The sequence below is a fragment of the Phacochoerus africanus genome, chromosome 1, assembly GCF_016906955.1.
Source record: "Phacochoerus africanus isolate WHEZ1 chromosome 1, ROS_Pafr_v1, whole genome shotgun sequence".
In the NCBI taxonomy this organism is placed as follows: domain Eukaryota; kingdom Metazoa; phylum Chordata; class Mammalia; order Artiodactyla; family Suidae; genus Phacochoerus; species Phacochoerus africanus.
In genome coordinates this window covers 35642701-35660769 of record NC_062544.1, presented here as the reverse complement: position 1 = coordinate 35660769, position 18069 = coordinate 35642701, and the positions used below count along the sequence as shown (strand labels likewise).

The 18069-nt window shown below is 40.1% G+C and overlaps 1 protein-coding gene across 4 annotated transcripts in view; it reads left to right on the top strand.

The window, feature by feature from the left end:
* The window catches only part of NLN (neurolysin), a 110281-nt gene extending 100023 nt beyond the window's left edge, over positions 1-10258 (top strand). For all 4 annotated transcript variants that reach the window (XM_047798949.1, XM_047798880.1, XM_047799102.1 and 1 more), the window contains exons 12-13: positions 58-194; positions 9916-10258. In XM_047798949.1, the coding sequence (XP_047654905.1) occupies positions 58-194; positions 9916-10050 (272 nt within the window). In that variant the 3' untranslated portion in view covers positions 10051-10258. The remainder of the gene's footprint in view (positions 1-57; positions 195-9915) is intronic.
* Positions 10259-18069: the final 7811 nt, after the last annotated feature.

The following is an 18069-nucleotide window of genomic DNA, read 5'->3' as shown; positions in this document are numbered from 1 at the left end:
CGATGTCATGTTAGAACATTTGCCATCACGTTGATTGAAATGTATCTTTCTTTAAAGGCACAAATATGCCAGCTACTTTTGGACACTTGGCAGGGGGATATGATGGCCAATATTATGGATATCTTTGGAGTGAAGTCTTTTCCATGGACATGTTTTATAGCTGTTTTAAAAAAGAAGGGATAATGAATCCAGAGGTATTGTATTTTTTTTTTCCTTTTCTTAAATGTCTAGTTGTCCCCTCCCCTTTAACTGCTAGTATAAAATATTTATTACACCTAGATTTTAGAGGAAGAGATCTGGTAATAACTTTCAAGTCTTACATCTTCTCACATCAACATAACATCATTAAGTGCAGCATACAAGTGATTAACTCTAATGCCAGAAGTTTAAAAAAAAAAAAAAAAACCTGCTCCATTTTCTTGCTTATTAACATTCCAGTATATTGCATAATTAAAATTCAAAGCTTTGTTTATACATTTGAGGATTTATAGCTGCTAGTTTTGACATGTGCTGTACAATGTTTTAGTTTTATAGTAAGTTGGGAAAGAAAACTCCTTCCTGATATAAAAGTTCTGCCTACATTTTGATATACTCTACACACTTTCATTATACATTTTCCGTGGAAAGCATCCTTTTTTTTTTGACTGGCATACCCCACCTACTGCATAGTTTGTAACCTAAATGCCTTTAAGTAATTTAACCTGCTTCATTAACCTCAGCCATTCCTTTCCGTGTACAGTGAATTGACTGCCAGGTGGCTGCCAGCCAAACCTTCCTGAGTTACAGTCTCTCAGTCTCCACTCTTGCTGAAGACTCAGCTGTCAGATTATTTCTCAGGCTGATCACTTTTCCAGTGTGTTTTTCATTCTGTTTGATTCAAAAATTGGAGGAACAAATTATCAAAATCATGCTCTCTGTGCTTATTTAAACCAACTGATTTATTCTCTAAACTTCATGTTTATGGATTACAGAGTGCCACAAACACATGCACTGAAATACATTAATGTAATGTAGACCGCCGTCCCTTCCCCCCACCACTCACCCTAAAAATGCCACCTCCAGAGTACCTACATTCTACACACTGACCTTTCCAGTCACTCCGTCCTGTCCCACCTCAACCTGGCTGTTAGGAGTCTCCTTCCATTCCCTGGCTAGCCCATTTACACTGATCAGACACTGACTTGTTCTCATAAATACCTTGAGTTCTACATGACCTCCAACCAGTGCTGAGCCCTGGATTCCTCTACCATCTCATTGAGAGATGGTGCCTGCGGGACCCAGAGCCTTCTGGGGACGGTCGTGTGACTCCATTTACATGCCCCACTGCAGAGTCACGCTGTCAAACCTGCCCTGGAGCCCAGCATTGCTCTGCTTCCCTTAGTGGGGCCCCCCGAGTCCCCCACCACCTCTCAGCAGATGCTCTCTCCTCTCTGCTGAGGACATTAAGATCATTGGAAGTGAGTACCTTCATCTGTCTTTCTCTCTATATACTTCAATATTTATCTTCTTCTCTCCTGCCTCAGAGAAGATGTCTGTAATACTAAGACTTACTGGTTTGCTATCCCAGGGAAGACTGATCATCTCAGTGCTATTACTCAGTTGCTCTTCCTTTCACAGCCTACTCTCTTGGTGTAAGAAACAGTTTCAGCAAACCTCTGTTTTCTGGCTGTTGCCTCCACCAGCTGAACTGGAAAGCTACCCTCCCTCCAGAATCACCACCGATGCTCCAATCGCCAGCTCTCAAAGGCCCTCCACTACCTTTTGTTTTGGTTTACTTCCTGCTTCTTGGTATTCCTCTCTTTGTCCCAGCCCTCAGCTAAGCAAACAATTTCTTCCTTACTTCCCAGAAGTCCGAATGTGTCAGCCAAATTTGTGTGTCCCCTTGGGACGTTCCTCCTTCACAAATTTATTCATTCTACTTCTTCCACCTAAAATGTACGCCTTCCTTGTCTGTGCCTCTCCACAGTCCTACCATTCACAAAGGCTGTGTTCAGAGGGCCACTCATTCACAAAATCCTCCGGACCATCCACACCACGGTGATCTTTCCTTCCTCTGAACAGAAGCGTGGACTTGGGTGTGGGAGAGGGTTTTAATGAGCTTTCTCCTGTGTCTGCAGTGCTTACTATAACTGTTATACAAACTGAAAAAAAAAATCAGGGTATAAAAGATATTTATACCATAGAAAGAGAATTTTTATTTTAAAATATACATTTAGAAAAAAGTACATCAAAATGTTATCAGTTGTTATCTTTGGGTCGTAAGTTTCTGAGTGATTATTAAATATTTTTCTGTACTTTTTATGGAACTTCTCCTTGTTTTTACATAGAGCATGGACTACTGTAGAAATCTGAAAACAGTTTTTAAAGAGACATAAGGTCCAGATATGCAAAGGTAAAATTATGACCTCTCACTGGCTCCTGGTAGCTTGAGAGGCTTCCCGGCCTAAGTGCTATAGCACCTCTTTTGATTAAGCTTCCTCACTCACCTCCTCTGTGCTCTGCTCACAAACCCACAGCCTCAGGCCCCTTCACTGTCACCTCTCCTTTTCTAGCTGTCAAAGTAATGGCCAAAGTACTGATCCCAATGGATCCCAAAGAACTTGCAGGTCCAGCAGGAGTAATCCCTGCTATTATGCTTCTATGTACCTCCTTTTCTCTCTGGCTTCACAGCTTGGCAGGCAGCCAGACTGCTCTTAATTTAGACAAAAGGGCTGGGTTGAATGCGGAGAAAGCAAGATTCCCTACAACTAGGAGTTGTTGCCTTGTGATACTAAAAACAGTTTTTGATTTTACTAAAATTCTGGATTCGACAGTGCTATATATTATTACTCCTCTTATACCTTGAAGTTAGCTTTAAACCCTTCTTTTTTCCTTCCTTCTAACTACTCTGGAATATCATGCCATGTTTTGCACCCCTGCTACCACAACAATTGTGAATCTGGCTCCACTAGCCAAGGAGAATCCTTTTGTACCCTCACACTCTTTGCTGCAGTGACAGATACTGGAACAGCTTTTTTTTTTTTTTTTTTTTTTGGCCGTATCCTTGGCTTGTGAAAGTTCCTGGTCAGGAATTGAACCCACACCACAGCAGCAACCTGAGCTGCTGCCGTGACAGCACCTGATTATTAACCTGCTGAGTCACAAGAGAATTCTTGGAACAGCTTTTTAAATAGCCATTTTATTCCCACCTACAGTGTACTGCTTGATTGGTTTTGTTTTAATTTTTTTTCACAAATGTTTGCTTTAAAATAACGCTCAATTTACATAAATCAAAATATCTATTTATTTTATATTAACACTTTGGGGAGTTCCTTGGTGGCTCAGCAGGTTAAGGATCCAGCATTTTCACTGCTGTGGTGTCAGTTTGATCCCTGGCCTGGGAGCTTCTGCATGCCGTGGGCACAGCCAAATAATTAAATTAACACTTTGAAATAACAATTCTGTTTTACAAAAACTTAGGTCATTATTACAGCTATGTTGTGATGAAGAAAAAGAATTTTTATGGTATAAAGAAATACTGAATTTGGGAGTTCCCGTAATGGCGCAGTGGTTAACGAATCCGACTAGGAACCATGAGGTTGCGGGTTCCGTCCCTGCCCCCTGCTCAGTGGGTTAACGATCCGGCGTTGCCGTGAGCTGTAGTGTAGGTTGCAGACGCGGCTCGGATCCCGCGTTGCTGTGGCTCTGGCGTGGGCCGGTGGCTACAGCTCCAATTGGACCCCTAGCCTGGGAACCTCCATATGCCACACGGGAGTGGCCCTAGAAATGGCAAAAAAAAAGAAATACTGAATTTGATCTGAAGTCATGGGAACCAGAGTAGTCACCATATTTCATGCAGACCTGTCTCAAGGCCCCTCACCCTTCCTCGTATGTAACTGGAGCATTTTGAGAAGACAGCAGGATGTCCCTTCAAGGAGCCCATGCCTGCTGTTCTTAAACCCCCAGTTCTAGAGAGGCTGGGGGGCTGAAAGGTCACATATTGTTGACGTCATTGGTCATGGTCATTGGTATCAACAAAAGAACGTCTCCAGGCCTTTCCCCCGTAACTTCTTCCCATCCTGCCAAACCCAGGGTCTGGTTAAGAACCATTTTGGATCTTAACAAGCAGAACTGTAGAAAGTGGGCTACTCGCTGGGAAAACACTAATAGGGAGGGGCAAATATAAACCTGCAATCTTCTGGATACCAAATGTTAGCAGTAGAGTATTTTACAATACAGTCATTTTTATTGTTTGGATGGTCTCTATCAAAGTGTTAGAACTGGCCGCTTACCTATAATAGCCTAAAAGTTTGCTACCTCTGGTTTTATCTACAATTTTCTATATTCTTCGTAGTAAATAGATTCAACATCTTAACTGTTTAAAGCTATGTTAAATAATATCTAAAGCCTTCATTTATAGTAAACATGGAGATGTTGTCTCATTATCAGACATACCTTGTAATTTTCCAGCTCATCTCTTCAATAACTATAGAAGGGAACAGTTTGGGAGTATAGCACTTTTCCAGCAAACTGTAGAAGCTCTTTCAGGATCACTTTAAGGTTCCCAAATATAGTTTCAAAATCCAGCAGCTAATCGTAGGGTTCAACGAATGAGGGCATTTTAACTAGGGCCATTTCTTTTTATAAGGCAGCTTCATTGTGGGAAAATTTCCTAAGAGGTAATAGACATTGTGGATTCAAAGGCAATTATATTGTTAAGCTAGAATTATGTTCCTCCCCTTCTGCATTTAGAGTAATTGCCAAGCTTTGTTTTTTTCCATCAGTGAAGAAGAAATACAACCAAGTATCACATGCAGAAAGGAGTACTGAGAAAATCAAGATGGTTAAGTGTAACCAGCCACAGGGCCATAAGGAAGCAGCTAAATCTTCCATGCAGTAACAGACACAGAAACATATAAAGAGTCTTGGTTAAACATGACAAAGAGTTACCTGTCAGAATGTGTATCATAAAGCTAAGTATTCCAGGGCTCTTCAAACAGAATCCTAGGCCCAGTTCCTGCTGTAATGTGTTGCTAAGAGAGAATATGAAATTTCCTCTCCCGATAGATTAAATTCAAGTGGATTACAAATGGGATTAAATTCTGCATCAGCTCCCCTGATCTACCATCCCAAAGCGATTTTTCTTACACGTCAACCTTTTCTAACAGTCTTAAATGTTGCCTGATATGAAGGACAAAGGAAGGAAATGGGATTGATTTCTAACCTACTCCTTGAATATTTACACCAGACCTTCTAAACCTTGAATCCCAACCAGCTGGAAGCAGGGTTTTTGTTTTGTTTTGTTTTGTTTTTCCTTTTGTGTTCCTACAGCCCTTCTTTGTGTTTCTCTTGGAGCCTAATAGTCTGCCTTGTTCATTGTCCATTTCTTTATCTCACCTCCTAGACCATAAGGTCTTTTTAATAGGAACGGTTTTATTCATCCTTGTGTTCGTCGTCTGCATCAAAACTGTTGTATTGCACTATCACTGGGCCTAACTGGCAGTGCTTCCACTCATCTGTCCCCCTAATCCACACTGCTACCCAGGGCACCTTTTTTTCCTCCAGATCTCCTCCCTCCCCATAAATAAAGATTCGTTTGGAGTTCTCTTGTGGCACAGGGTTAAAGATCCTGCATTGTCACTGCAGTGGCTCTGGTCACTGCTGTGGCAGGGGTTTGATCCCTGGCCCAGGAACTTCTACATGCCACTGGTGTGGCCCAAAAAGGGAAAAAAAAAAAGATTTGTTCCTCCATCCTCACAAATTGAAACTCCGCTTAAGGTTTCCAGAAAACTGCTTCCAGTCAAGGGAAGGTTCCTATCACTGTTCTTTATTTCCATCTCCCTGACTGCCAACGCCAATCTCAACTCTCTCCCTCCTCCCTGCTTGTTGTCAAAGGTATTCTTTTTCCACCCACAAGCTCTCCACCCTCACTCATAGAAAACAAAGTACATGCTGTTGGGAAGGAGTTTACAAATGAGCTATGCAAGTAAAGATTCCAAAGTCCACTTTTAAATCGGGCTGGTGAGCCTGTTAAGTCCCTGATGGCTGTCACCTGCCACAGGGCGGGTGCCCTCTGCCCTGATGCCTATTACCCAGTATAGGAGACCTGGCTCCATTCCCCAGTGTCTGTCACAAGGGGACAGGAAGGAGGAAGGGAGGATTGGAAGGCTGTGGGCGCGTGCATGTGCTTCTTCAGAGGTAGCAGGAGACCCGCTCTGTTTCCCATTTATGTGTTCTCATTCCTGGTAGACAGTGGGCATCCCTCATTCAGATCATTATAATTGCTCTTAAAATATTACCTTAGATAAAGGGTATATGTTCTTGCATAAAACGAGTGCTTCGTCTCTCCTGTTTAGTACTCTTATGAATTATATATCCCATTTTATATTATCAGTGGAGATCAAGTCTCTTGTCCTTTCTCCAGCTTTATTAGGAGGCGGGACTAATTTTGAGGAAATGCTGAAACAAGAATGCATTTATGGCCCTGACTGTACCCGAGTAACTGAACTTACAGTGTAGGGAGAAGAGAAGTGAAAGGAGGGATGGGCGATTACTAAGGTTTATTACATAACCACCCTATGGCAAGAATGATCCTAAGCAGGATCTAACCTACCAAAATTATCTCCTCTCATTCCTCATAAACTGAGGGAGGTAGGCATATTCCCATTTTACAGGTTAAGGAAACCAAAGCCCAAGGCCACATAGCTGAGGATGAAGCCAAGATTCATGAAGTATGACTCCAAACTCCTGATCTTGCTTTAGGAAAAAATCCCTGTTAGAAAGGACTTGCACAGTTGCCAAAAGATACATGTTAATCTTCCAGGAATAAAAACCACAGAGGTGACCGATGCTGATTTTCCTTCCCTAAATAGCTGATAGCTCTTACTCTATGCAGATCCTCTTGAAGGATTTTTTTAGCATGAAAATTTTAGTGGTTGTCTTAGAGCTTCTCTTTCTGTTTTGCTCACATTTAAGGTTCCTTTATTATATAAACAAAGTAAAACAGCTCGGGGCAAAGACTCCTTCCACCAGTGGCCTGTGTCTCCTAGACCACGTTCTCTCACTCAGAGAACCCTGTACCATCCTAAAATAAAAAGTCACTGAGCTTTTTCCCTTTTTTTTTTTTTTTAAGAAAAGCAAGATCCTATTACCAAAATGACTCTTAAACTCTTCTCCAAACTTCATTGCAAAGGAAATGAAACTATTAAAAGACCATTGCTCTGTAATTCAGGAAATTGAATCAGCTTGTTTGGAGCTATAAGCAAGGAAGGACTTGAGCTGCCCTGAGCCACATATTATGAGACTCAACGGGGCTCTGCTTTCCAGTGACTTTATCATCAGAGAAGGCAGGAGCTGGCTCTTCACAACACCAGCTCCTCCTGTGTTTGCTTTGCGTTTCTACCTATAATTACAGTTCTCTGTACAAAACAAAGATACTCTGGCAGATGTCAGCATTGTGTTGATTTTTTTTTTTACTTTATTTAAATTTTCATTACTGTGCCTATAATATTTGTGAAACAAAGTATGTCTTTTTAATGACTAAAAGATTCTTGGATCTTGAGCATTAAGAATTTCTGCAGGTAAATATTAATAATTGAGGTTGCATGATAGGTGCCAGAGGGTTCCCTATACTGTTGTCTCTGCTATTAGTACATATATTCAAAATGTTTTCATAATAGATGGCTTACAATGTGTTCATCATTCAGATCAATTCACTTTTTTTTTTTTGCTTTTTAGGGCCACACCCATAGCATATGGAGGTTCCCAGGCTAGGGGTCGAATCAGAGCTGCAGCTGCTGGCTTGTGCCACAGCCACAGCAACACTGGATCTGAGCCACATCTGCGACTTACATCACAGCTCACGGCAACACTAGATCTTTAACCCACTGAACCAAGCCAGGGATCCAACCCGCAGGGATGATAGTCAGGTTCATTAACTGCTGACCTATAAAGGGAACGCCCAATTCACATTTTCTAAGTTCTTTCTAGACTGCTTCACCCGAAGGAACAGCCCTTTCTTGCCCCACTCACCAGTTTAACACTGGTTGAATTTAGACACATTGGGCCGTGAAAAAGATGGAAGGGGGTGAAGGTAAGCCGTCTTGGGCTCAAGAGTTCTGATCTTGAACTCTTGAACTTCTTAGAATCAGAGAGTCTATGATGAGAATAGCTATCACCTATATTTTAGGTTCTAGATCACTATTTTGAGAGTATAGAATTGCTGCATACCAAGCAAGAAATGACACGTCATTTTTTTCTTTCCCAAAGAAAATTAAATCTAGCTCAAAGCTCTCATTACCAGGGTTTTCAGGAGGTCCAGTATCAGTGATTACAGGCCCTCCCTTTTTAAGGAACCTTACTCAAAACTTATAAATAAGGCAACAAGATTGCTACTCGCCTCTTCAGGGGTCATACTAAAACATTGTCTAACAGGCCCTTCTGAGAGTCATCTTATGCTCTAAGCCCCAGACCTTACCAGTGTTGTAGCCACATGTAGCCACCGAGCACTTGAAATGTGGCCAGTACTGTTGAAGAATTGAATTGAGATGTGTGGTAAATGTAAAAAACACACTAGATTTTGAGGACATACAAAAAAAAATAAGTCATATTGATACACGTTGAAAAGGTAATTTATAGATTTATGGGTTTAAATAAAATATTTTATTAAAATTAATTTTACCCATCTTCTGCCCCTTTTTTTCTGTAATTACTAGAAAATTTAAAGTTATATATGTGGTTCACATGTTACTACTGAACAGAGCTCTCTAGAGTTTATAGAAAGTAACTGTGTTTGACTAATTTATTATTCCTGATTTAGGTCCATCTGTGAAGTTAGCTGTTAGCCTGTAGATCACTAATAAGTTGCAAATGATTTCTGTTGATAACTAAAAAAATAAGCCCAAAAGTTTTTGACTTTATAACCTTGAAAGACATTGAATAGTTTTGTGTCTAACTTGGTAGATTTCATCCTTCAATGCTGAGTTTTATTTTCCTTAACAGTTTGACTAGACTAATCTCTGATGGTTGTACCAAGCAGAATCACTGTCATCAGTCAAAAATGAGATTACCTTGGTCTCTGGAAATTTTCAAGCTATTTATATACTCAAGGAGACTATTAGTGATTGATCAAATGATATTATGGATATAAATTCCAGTGTTTGTGAAATAAAATCTATTTTTATGCATAGATTTAGAATTGGGTTTCATTGAATCGTCTTGCCTTTCTTCTCTAAAAGGAGAGGGAAAAGAAGTGGACGTACAGAATAGTGCTAATATTGAATCACAGCTGTTTTCTTTTGCTTGATCTGCTCATGCGTTTGTATAAATAAAGGCAGAGGAACTATGATGTGTTTTAAAATTCCAGACCTTGTCCCCATAGACAGCTGTACAAAGGTTCTCCTTCACCGTGCTGGGCCCACAAAAATGTCTTACCCACACCGTGGGATGTGTGTTGTTGCCCTACCCCCCATCCATGAGGAAGAAGGGTTTTTTATGAGCCCCATAAAAACATAGCAGAAGCCATTTTGACGGTAGGTGGGCCACTGTTTCCGGGTACACAGAACCCCTGTTTGTAACCTGATGGAACATTTGGTTTGCTAACCCTTTTGCAATTGCTTTTGAGATGGGGTAGCAAATAGAAGCCTGTTATGTCTTCCATTTGGCTATTTTTTTATTTGTCTGTTAACTCACATTGTCAGCATGCTGCTGTGAATCTCAGGAGACAAGACAGTAATAAAGGGAAGTGTGGAAAACCAGAGGTCCAGCTCCAGATCTCTTAGCTACCAAAATAAATAAATAGTACAGCACTGTAGTCTAGGCAAAGGAGAACATCCAGACAGGGGAAACCTAAAGTCCCTTTTTTCCCTTCTCTTTTGCATCTAGAGACTTGGAAAGTTGCTATAACTATGAATTATTAGGCATGTTTTATTTTATTAGGTTGGAATGAAATACAGAAACCTAATCCTGAAACCTGGGGGATCGCTGGACGGCATGGACATGCTCCAAAATTTCTTGAAACGTGAGCCAAACCAAAAAGCGTTCCTAATGAGTAGAGGCCTGCATGCTCCGTAAACTGGGGTCTTTGGGAGCATTCCATGTCTGGAAGACAAGTTGACATCACCATGTGTTACTGGCCTGGAAACTGAAGGGAGTTTTGCAAATGAAAATGCAGATTTCTATTGATTTAAAAAGTTATACAGATGTAAATGGAATTATAAATACTGTGACCTAAGAAAAGACCCATTAGAAAATAATTGTATGATAAAATTTCATAAAAATGGATTTGATTTCTTTTTATAAAAGTTTCATATGAATGTGATTTGATTTTTTTACTCTTGTAATCTAGATAATATAATGTAAGAGGGCCAAGAATTTTTTAATTGAATTGTATGCATTGTATAATTTGACCCTTCTTATATCTTGAAGTTTTGTACTTGGGATTTCTGAACTGATAAATGCACCATCACGTTCCTCTGATAAATATTTTCTTGGCGCATCCACCTTGACTCTCCATCTCCAGTAAAGTGTGACGTCTTTGCCTGCATACCTCAGGGCCAGGGGTATATGCTTCAGTAATGCATTTATCTTTGTATTTCAGGCTTCATGATCCCCAACTTTCTGCTGCACCTAAGTCATGCTCCTCCAATTAGTTTAGTCTTTTCTAAGGTCCAGTCAGTACCAAAAAATTATGAGTTTTAGCTGAAATGGCCTAATGCATATTGTGAGTTTTTATATTTTGTTTTAGAGAATTTTGAATCTTGGATTAGAATTTCATTTCCACTTTAGCATACAAGATTATCCGTTTTTCCACATATTCACCAGTTAGAACACTAAAGCAAGTCCAAGAACATTTTTCTCAGAGTTCCCGTCATGGCTCATCTGTAATGAACCCAGCTAGCATCCACGAGGAGTCCAGTTTGATCCCTGGCCTTGCTCAGTGGGTTAAGGATCTGGCGTTGCTGTGAACTGTAGATGTGGCTACAGCTGGAGATACGGCTTGGATCCTGCATTGCTGTGGCTGTGGTGTAGGCTGGCAGCTGCAGCTCCAATTGGACCGCTAGCCTGGGAACTTCCATATGCTGCGAGTGCAGCCCTAAAAAGCAAGCAAATATATATATATATATATATATATATATTTTTTTTTTTTTTTCCCTCTTCTCATGCTTCTAAAAAGTGGTAGGAACTTCTCCATTGCTATGCTCCTCACCCAGAGTAGCAGGGAGACGTGGCACAAATGTCTATTTATGGAATGCCACGGGAAGAGAGCTGAAGCTGGTGTGGAGCATAAAGAGTCCAGAAACTCCAGGAGAGGAGTGGGTTCTGCACAGAAGTGTTTGAGGATGGCTTCTCTGAAGCGTTATGTGTGCTTAAACTCAGCCATGCAAAGTAGGCTTTCCGTGGCTTATTTCGCCTAGTGATTTTTAGTGAACTTTTTGATCTCTTTAACTCTCTTTACTTTTACTGTGGGCCTAAATTCCATTTCTGCAGCAGACCAGGAAATGCACTGTACTTATTTTTCCTCTAGGAGTCTACTCAATGAGGAAACCAAAACAGGATGATGTTTTTTTAAAATTTTAATTTAACTAACTTTGAATGTGTGCATTCTGCGTAGGACTTCCAGTTGTTTCCCAGTGTTACCTGAGGTATGACTTTGCTGGCCAGGGACAAAATTAGAACCTTTCCATCCTCTAGTCCAAATGGACTTTGTGCTAAATAAAAAAATACTGCGCTGCACAGTAAAATTGTAGATAGCAGGAAAAATCAAGCACTATAGTGACAGAATAAAATTCAAAGATTATTTTTGCTAAGTAAATAATTCAAAGATCACAGGAAATCCCACCCTCCCTTATGAGACAATTGCCTGGCCCTCTCTCCCTGAAGCTCATTCAGTATCACCACCTTGGTTCCCTAAAGCTGGTTTTTGGGTTTTGGTTGGTTTTGGTTGTTTGTTTTGTTTTGTTTTGTTTTGGTCTTTGCAGTGTATGGCACTTTTCTCCTATCTTTTTTTACCAGACTGTTCTGCTTTCCAGTTTCAGACAAAAACTCTCTTCAGCTTTTTCTATTGTCCGATGCGTCTCCTTAACAATAATATTATCATTTTAAATCTTATTTCACATGGAAAAACGAATACTTGGTATGAAAAAGGCTGCACACAATAAAGTTACATTATACCCACAAGAATGAGCTCATATTTCTTTCATACTTTAATGTTAAAACTCAAATGTGTAAGAAAACAGAAGTGGTCTGGGTGTTCTTTTTATTTAGGGTCCATATCCTATATTTAAAATCTTCCAGAGAACAGCAACAAAATCAAATACTCATCAAGAAATCTTCTCTAACATAATTCAAAACTAGGGACCTCTTTTTTAAAGTCTTTTTGAATGTGACCATATGCTTATTCTTTTTTTTTTTTTTTTTTCGCCTAGATCAGAGCACAGGGTGTCAATGAGTGTTCTGAATGTTGGATAATTACAAAAATTGTAACTGACTGACCTACACTTTATGGACTGAGACACTAAGTCTAGGAGATCTGGTCATGTTTCAGGTTTTCAGGCAGTGGTCGTATCATTGAAGGCAAGTTCTTAAACATCTTGGGTTAAAATGGAGTAGACCTGATCCCTGAAGATTTAATTTTAAGACGCTACAGAGAAGAAAAAAGTCCTAATGCGATGCCACATATTATAGAGTTTTTTTTCTCTCTAATACAAATGTTGCAAGCTATCTAGCTCTTTGTAGAACTTAAAGAGCTTTCACACAAGCTATTTATACCAAACTCTTGCCTTTCTAAACTACTATGATGAAGGGGAGATATCTGTAGCTCTTTAGACTTGACAAACTGCATTGTATAAGAGACCAAAATCAAGAAAATAGTGCTTCAAAAAAGTTCCCATTGTGGCTCAGTGGTAACAAATCTGACTAGTGTCCATGAGGATTCAGGTTCTATCCTTGGCCTTGCTCAGTGGGTTAAGAATCCAGCATTGCCCTGAGCTGTGGTGTAGGTCAAAGTCAAGGCTCACATCCCACATTACTGTGGCTGTGGGGTAGGCCAGCAGCTGCAGCTCCAATTTGACCCCTAGCCTGGAAACTTCCCATATGGAACTTCTATATCGTGTGGGTGGGGCCCTAAAAAGAGAAAAGGAAAAAAAAAAAAAAACTGATGATTTTGTACTCACCTTAATTAGTAGGGAGGGCCTTAGTTTTTGACTTCACCATTTTGCCATTAGCCTTTGGGTATGAGTTGAGCGTAGAGTGGTCCTGCCGGCCCAGTAAATCTGCTGGTTTGTTTATGACCATTTTTCATTTTTTCCTTTTCTATCATGCTTGGAGGAAACTGCATTAAAATACTAATCCGCCATGGTTAGCTGAGCCCCAAAGAGTGTTAAAAGAGAAACCGTATCCTATCTGACTAAATGCAATGACCAAGGCTTATTTTTTCCTTCAACATAATATTATAGTGTCTCTTTCATATCCAATTGGGTAGCCCTTTAAAATGGAATATGCCTCCTCTTAGGAATATTTGGTGAGAATAAAAAGATATACTAGCTTTCATTTTTTTGAAAAACAATGTCCAAAGTTTATTTTTCCTGGAGAAATTTCCACTAGAAACAAATCCATCTACGGAGTTCCCATCGTGGCACAGTGGTTCACGAATCCGACTAGGAACCATGAGGTTGCAGGTTCAATCCCTGGCCTCGCTCAGTGGGTGAAGGATCCGGCATTGCCGTGAGCTGTGGTGTAGGTTGCAGACGCAGCTCGGATCCAGCATTGATGTGGCTCTGGTGTAGGCCGGCGGTTACAGCTCCGATTCGACCCCTAGCCTGGGAACCTCCATATGCCATGGGTGCGGCCCAAGAAAAGACCAAAAAAAAAGAAAAAGAAACAAATCCATCTAAGTAATTATCTAGTACCAGCTGTATCAAGGCAAAGGGTAAAGGTTATAAAATCCAAATACTAGGTTAAGTTGCCTTTCTCAACCTACAGATAGTAGGTCTATGTAAATGGATATTTTGTAAAAATTTTGAAAAATTGGGGCAATAAACACAGCCCTTCAAACACCCCTGTCTAGTGAGTGATTCTTGAGTTTTAATTTCATTGAATTTACCGTGTAGATTCCTTTCCTGATAAAGTATAGGTTTGATGCATCTGATCCACTAAGTATATACAAGTAAAGGAAGAAAGGGAATATGAAACACCCTGTTTCCATTCTTATGAGGTGACACCCATTCTTGCTGCTTTTTTCATAGAGATCGGAGGCTCATCTAAAGTTTTACTGCCATAATAAGATGTCACCAGCATCTCTCAGAGAAACTGTATGGCTTAGAATGGTTTAAAGGGACAGCATTCACTGAATCAATGAGACACATGGCATGCCTATTGATGTCTTTACAGCTAAGATGAAGGCTTTGACGGGCTAATCATTAGCCGGGTAGATTCCTAGTTAGTAAAAAAAAAAAACCTAAATGCGTTGAATAATGATTCATGTTAAACCGAGGGATGAAAACACAAGAAATTCTGTAAAAGGTATTGTCAAATTTACAGAGAACAGAGCTGGAATGGTTAAATATGATGACATAATCATAAGATTTAGAACAGTTTCAGTGCTGAGACAAACGTAAGATGAAATTAGGTACATTCCATTGCCAAGGTAAAAGGAAGGGAAACCAAACTCCAATAAAGCCCACAGCACAGCATACCTGGGGAGGGGACAGGAGAGAACGAAAGCCTTCTTAGGAGTGTGTTGATGGAAGGATGTGTCCAAAAGAATGGTCCCAGTGGACTCTGGTGTGTTGAGATCAATCACAGGCAGAATATCATGCAACAATCCAGGTATCAGACTTTAAGCAGACTTTGGCCAAGTATTAGTGTTTGGAAGAGTAGGAAGGAGAGGGTGATGACTTTAGAAATACTTCTCAAGAGGAATACCTAAAAGAATTAGGGAAGTTCAGCCCAGACATGAATTCTGACATAAAAATGAGCTGTTTTCAAATACTTGAAGAATATGGACGAGAGAATAGGGTTGTTCTTCATTGCTTCAGAGGTCGACACTTTAGAGAAAGGGTTGGATGCTATAAGGAGATTTTAAGTTCAATATGAACAAGCAGTTTCTAATAATTACTATTGATTACAAATACGTTCTGCTGCTGTTAATGGGGGTGGGAACAAAGCCGGTGGCTGCAGGAGTGTTAAAAGGGAATTCTTCCTTTGAATCGATGTTCATACGAGATCAGCTTGGTGGTCTCCTCCAAAGACTAAGGTGCAAGAAATGTATAATCCTCAGAAGAACATCACTCAGATGAAAGAAATGTTTACGATGCTGGATCTTAGAAATGGCATTTAGATGATTGCAGCTCCTTTAGACTATAGGGGTATAGTTTCAGCAGTTCCTTACTCCTCATTCTTAATCAGCCAGTGTTTATGCAGAGGTTATTATCAGTTTTCTTGTGGGTAATCTGGTAACTGAAAATGAGAGGTTAACAGCTGTGTATAACAATAATAAAACCAAAGGCACCTATGGGGTAAATAAAAGTTATTTTTCTTCCTTTGCAGAATTTACAGTTGTTCTCTGTCCATTTCACCCACCGCTATCTTCAGTACACATACACAGGCAAAAATCTAACTCAAATACCCAGTTTATTATGCGTGCACTCCACCACATTGCCATCTTTTTGAGCCATTGTTTCTGTCTCCTGTTCTCCACAGTCCTTGACTCATAGTGAACAGTCCAGAAATGTTTGTTAAGTAAGCACACCTTTAGGATTACATTTTGCCGTAAGGGTGCATTTTTCTACAATAACTGCAAAATAGCTGATTTTTATAAATGAATCTAAAAGTACATAGATTGTTTCCACACCCTCCACAAGAAGGGGCCCTTTTTCTGACTGTACTGAAAAAGTTTCTGTGTGAAGTAGATGAAAGAAACATGCTTTCTGTAAAAGAAAAATCAGGGAGTGGATATGTTTCTAGAGATTCCGCAACTTCTCTCTGTGATGATGTATTCCAAACCCAGGAATTTATTAATGTAGACTCTCTGGTTCTGGAGAAGATCTATGAAAGGAGGAAGAGAGCAGATGCCCTGAAATTATATTGGAATTTTTATGTACATGGATATGTGCAGCTTTTCTGGGAGAAGGGTCCCTAGCATTCATCAGAAAAATTTAAGAACTACTGCCTTAATTTTTTTTCAAACTTTTGTTTTTTTAGGAGTTCTCGTCGTGGCACAGCGGGAACAAATCCAACTAGGAACCATGAGGTTGCGGTTTCGATCCCTGGCCTTGTTCAATGGGTTAAGGATCCGGCATTGCCAAGAGCTGTGGTGTAGGTCACAGACGTGGCTCGGATCCTGCATTGCTGTGGCTGTGGTGTAGGCCGGCAACCGTAGCTCTGATTGGACCCCTAGCCTGGGAACCTCCATGTGCCGTGGATGCGGCCCTATTTGAAAACTATAATATGCCCGTTATGTATCAGGTGCTGTGCCTGGTACTGCGGATACCAAAATGACAGACAGCCTTGAGCTCAAGTTGCCTGCAACGTGGTGACAAACTTAAAGCAATTAAGTTCATAATACATCAAGAATTACAAAAGAAAGATAGGTTTAAAAAGCTTTTCTGTTGTTTTTCCTCAGCATTGGTTGACTCCATCATTTGACTCCATCGTACAATTAGAACTTTGTGCCACAAAAGTTTATTGATTCCCATACCACTTACCACCACAGACTTAATTTCTAACAAAATGGTTGCTTTTCTCTTTTCAGCATGTCAGCAGTCTAGTACATCCAGGAGTTTCTTCGTACTCTGTGGTTAAAGGACTCATAAGCAAGAAATGAAAGTGTTCACTTTAACCATTGTGATCAAATGCTTATAAACTGCTAACCATTAGAGAAATGTAAGGGACTCTTCTTGATCTGATGAATATCATATGCCCAAGAGGCATTGGTACATCTATAAATCTAGAAGACAGGCTGTTAAGGTGGTAATTGATCTATTTAGAGAAGGTTCAGAATGAGTCAAGATTCCTTACTTCCTCCTCCCATCAGTGTTGTTAACGTTCTTCTACTACCAATTAGAACCAAAGGAAAAGCACCCAAGTCTTCAGTCTCTCCAACTTCCTATTATTTGTAATCTCCTTCTATGACGATAGCAACTAATTAAGCATTAGATCAATGAAAGAGTTCCAGGGTTCGTGACAAGGACTAGAACTGGACTTTAAACTTACACCTCATTTCCTTGTGTAAATGTACAGTAATTTATTTAATCAATTCCCTGTCGTTGAACTTTTAGGTCATTTTCACTCTGTGGACATTACAAACAATGCTGACAAGACTATCTTTGTAAATATGTCATTTTCCACATCTGTGAGTTTAGCTGTTAAATTCTTACACGTCTAATTCCTGGTTCAAAGGGTAGTGGCATTTTAAATGTTGACAAATATTGTCAAATTAAAGCCATGTTTTCTTAACACCGTTGACTACAATTGTTTAACACTGAGGCCGTCACTAAAGATAAATGAGGCAAAGTGATTACTAAACAAAGCAGAAAACTCTGGTGTGATATCATTTAAATCGCTTTTTTCCCCCTACGGGGTGATGAGGACTAAAGGTTACGTCTTTCTGAAAATGGCAACAGTGGTTCCAGAGAGGCATTTTCTTTCTATAGTAATGATTGGGTAGGTCCTAAAAGGGACGTCAGCCTTTATCCCTGCACAAAGCCATCATCGGTCCCTTTGTATTCAGGGCAGAGTGAGGAAACCCAAGAGATCCATTTTGTCATCCCTGTCTCAAATCAGATGCCTTTCTGTGGTCCTAAGCGTTTGTGTGATGACAAGTGGGACTTCTGTTGTAAGCCACAATGCAGTCACTGTTCTAAACATGCACATGGCCCACTCTGTCTCAGCTTCAATTATAAAATCTTCAGCCAGAGGCTATTATCCTCTGTGTTGTTCTGTTAGTGATAGAGTTAGCTAGTGAATTTCCAACTGGGCTCAGGTGGCAAGAGAGAAATTTCTCACACTTCATCTCTCAAGTCTTTATACACCCCAGTACATTTCCTCCTTTGGGTTGGGGGGAGCTTGATTGGGGAAATTCCCTAAATGTAT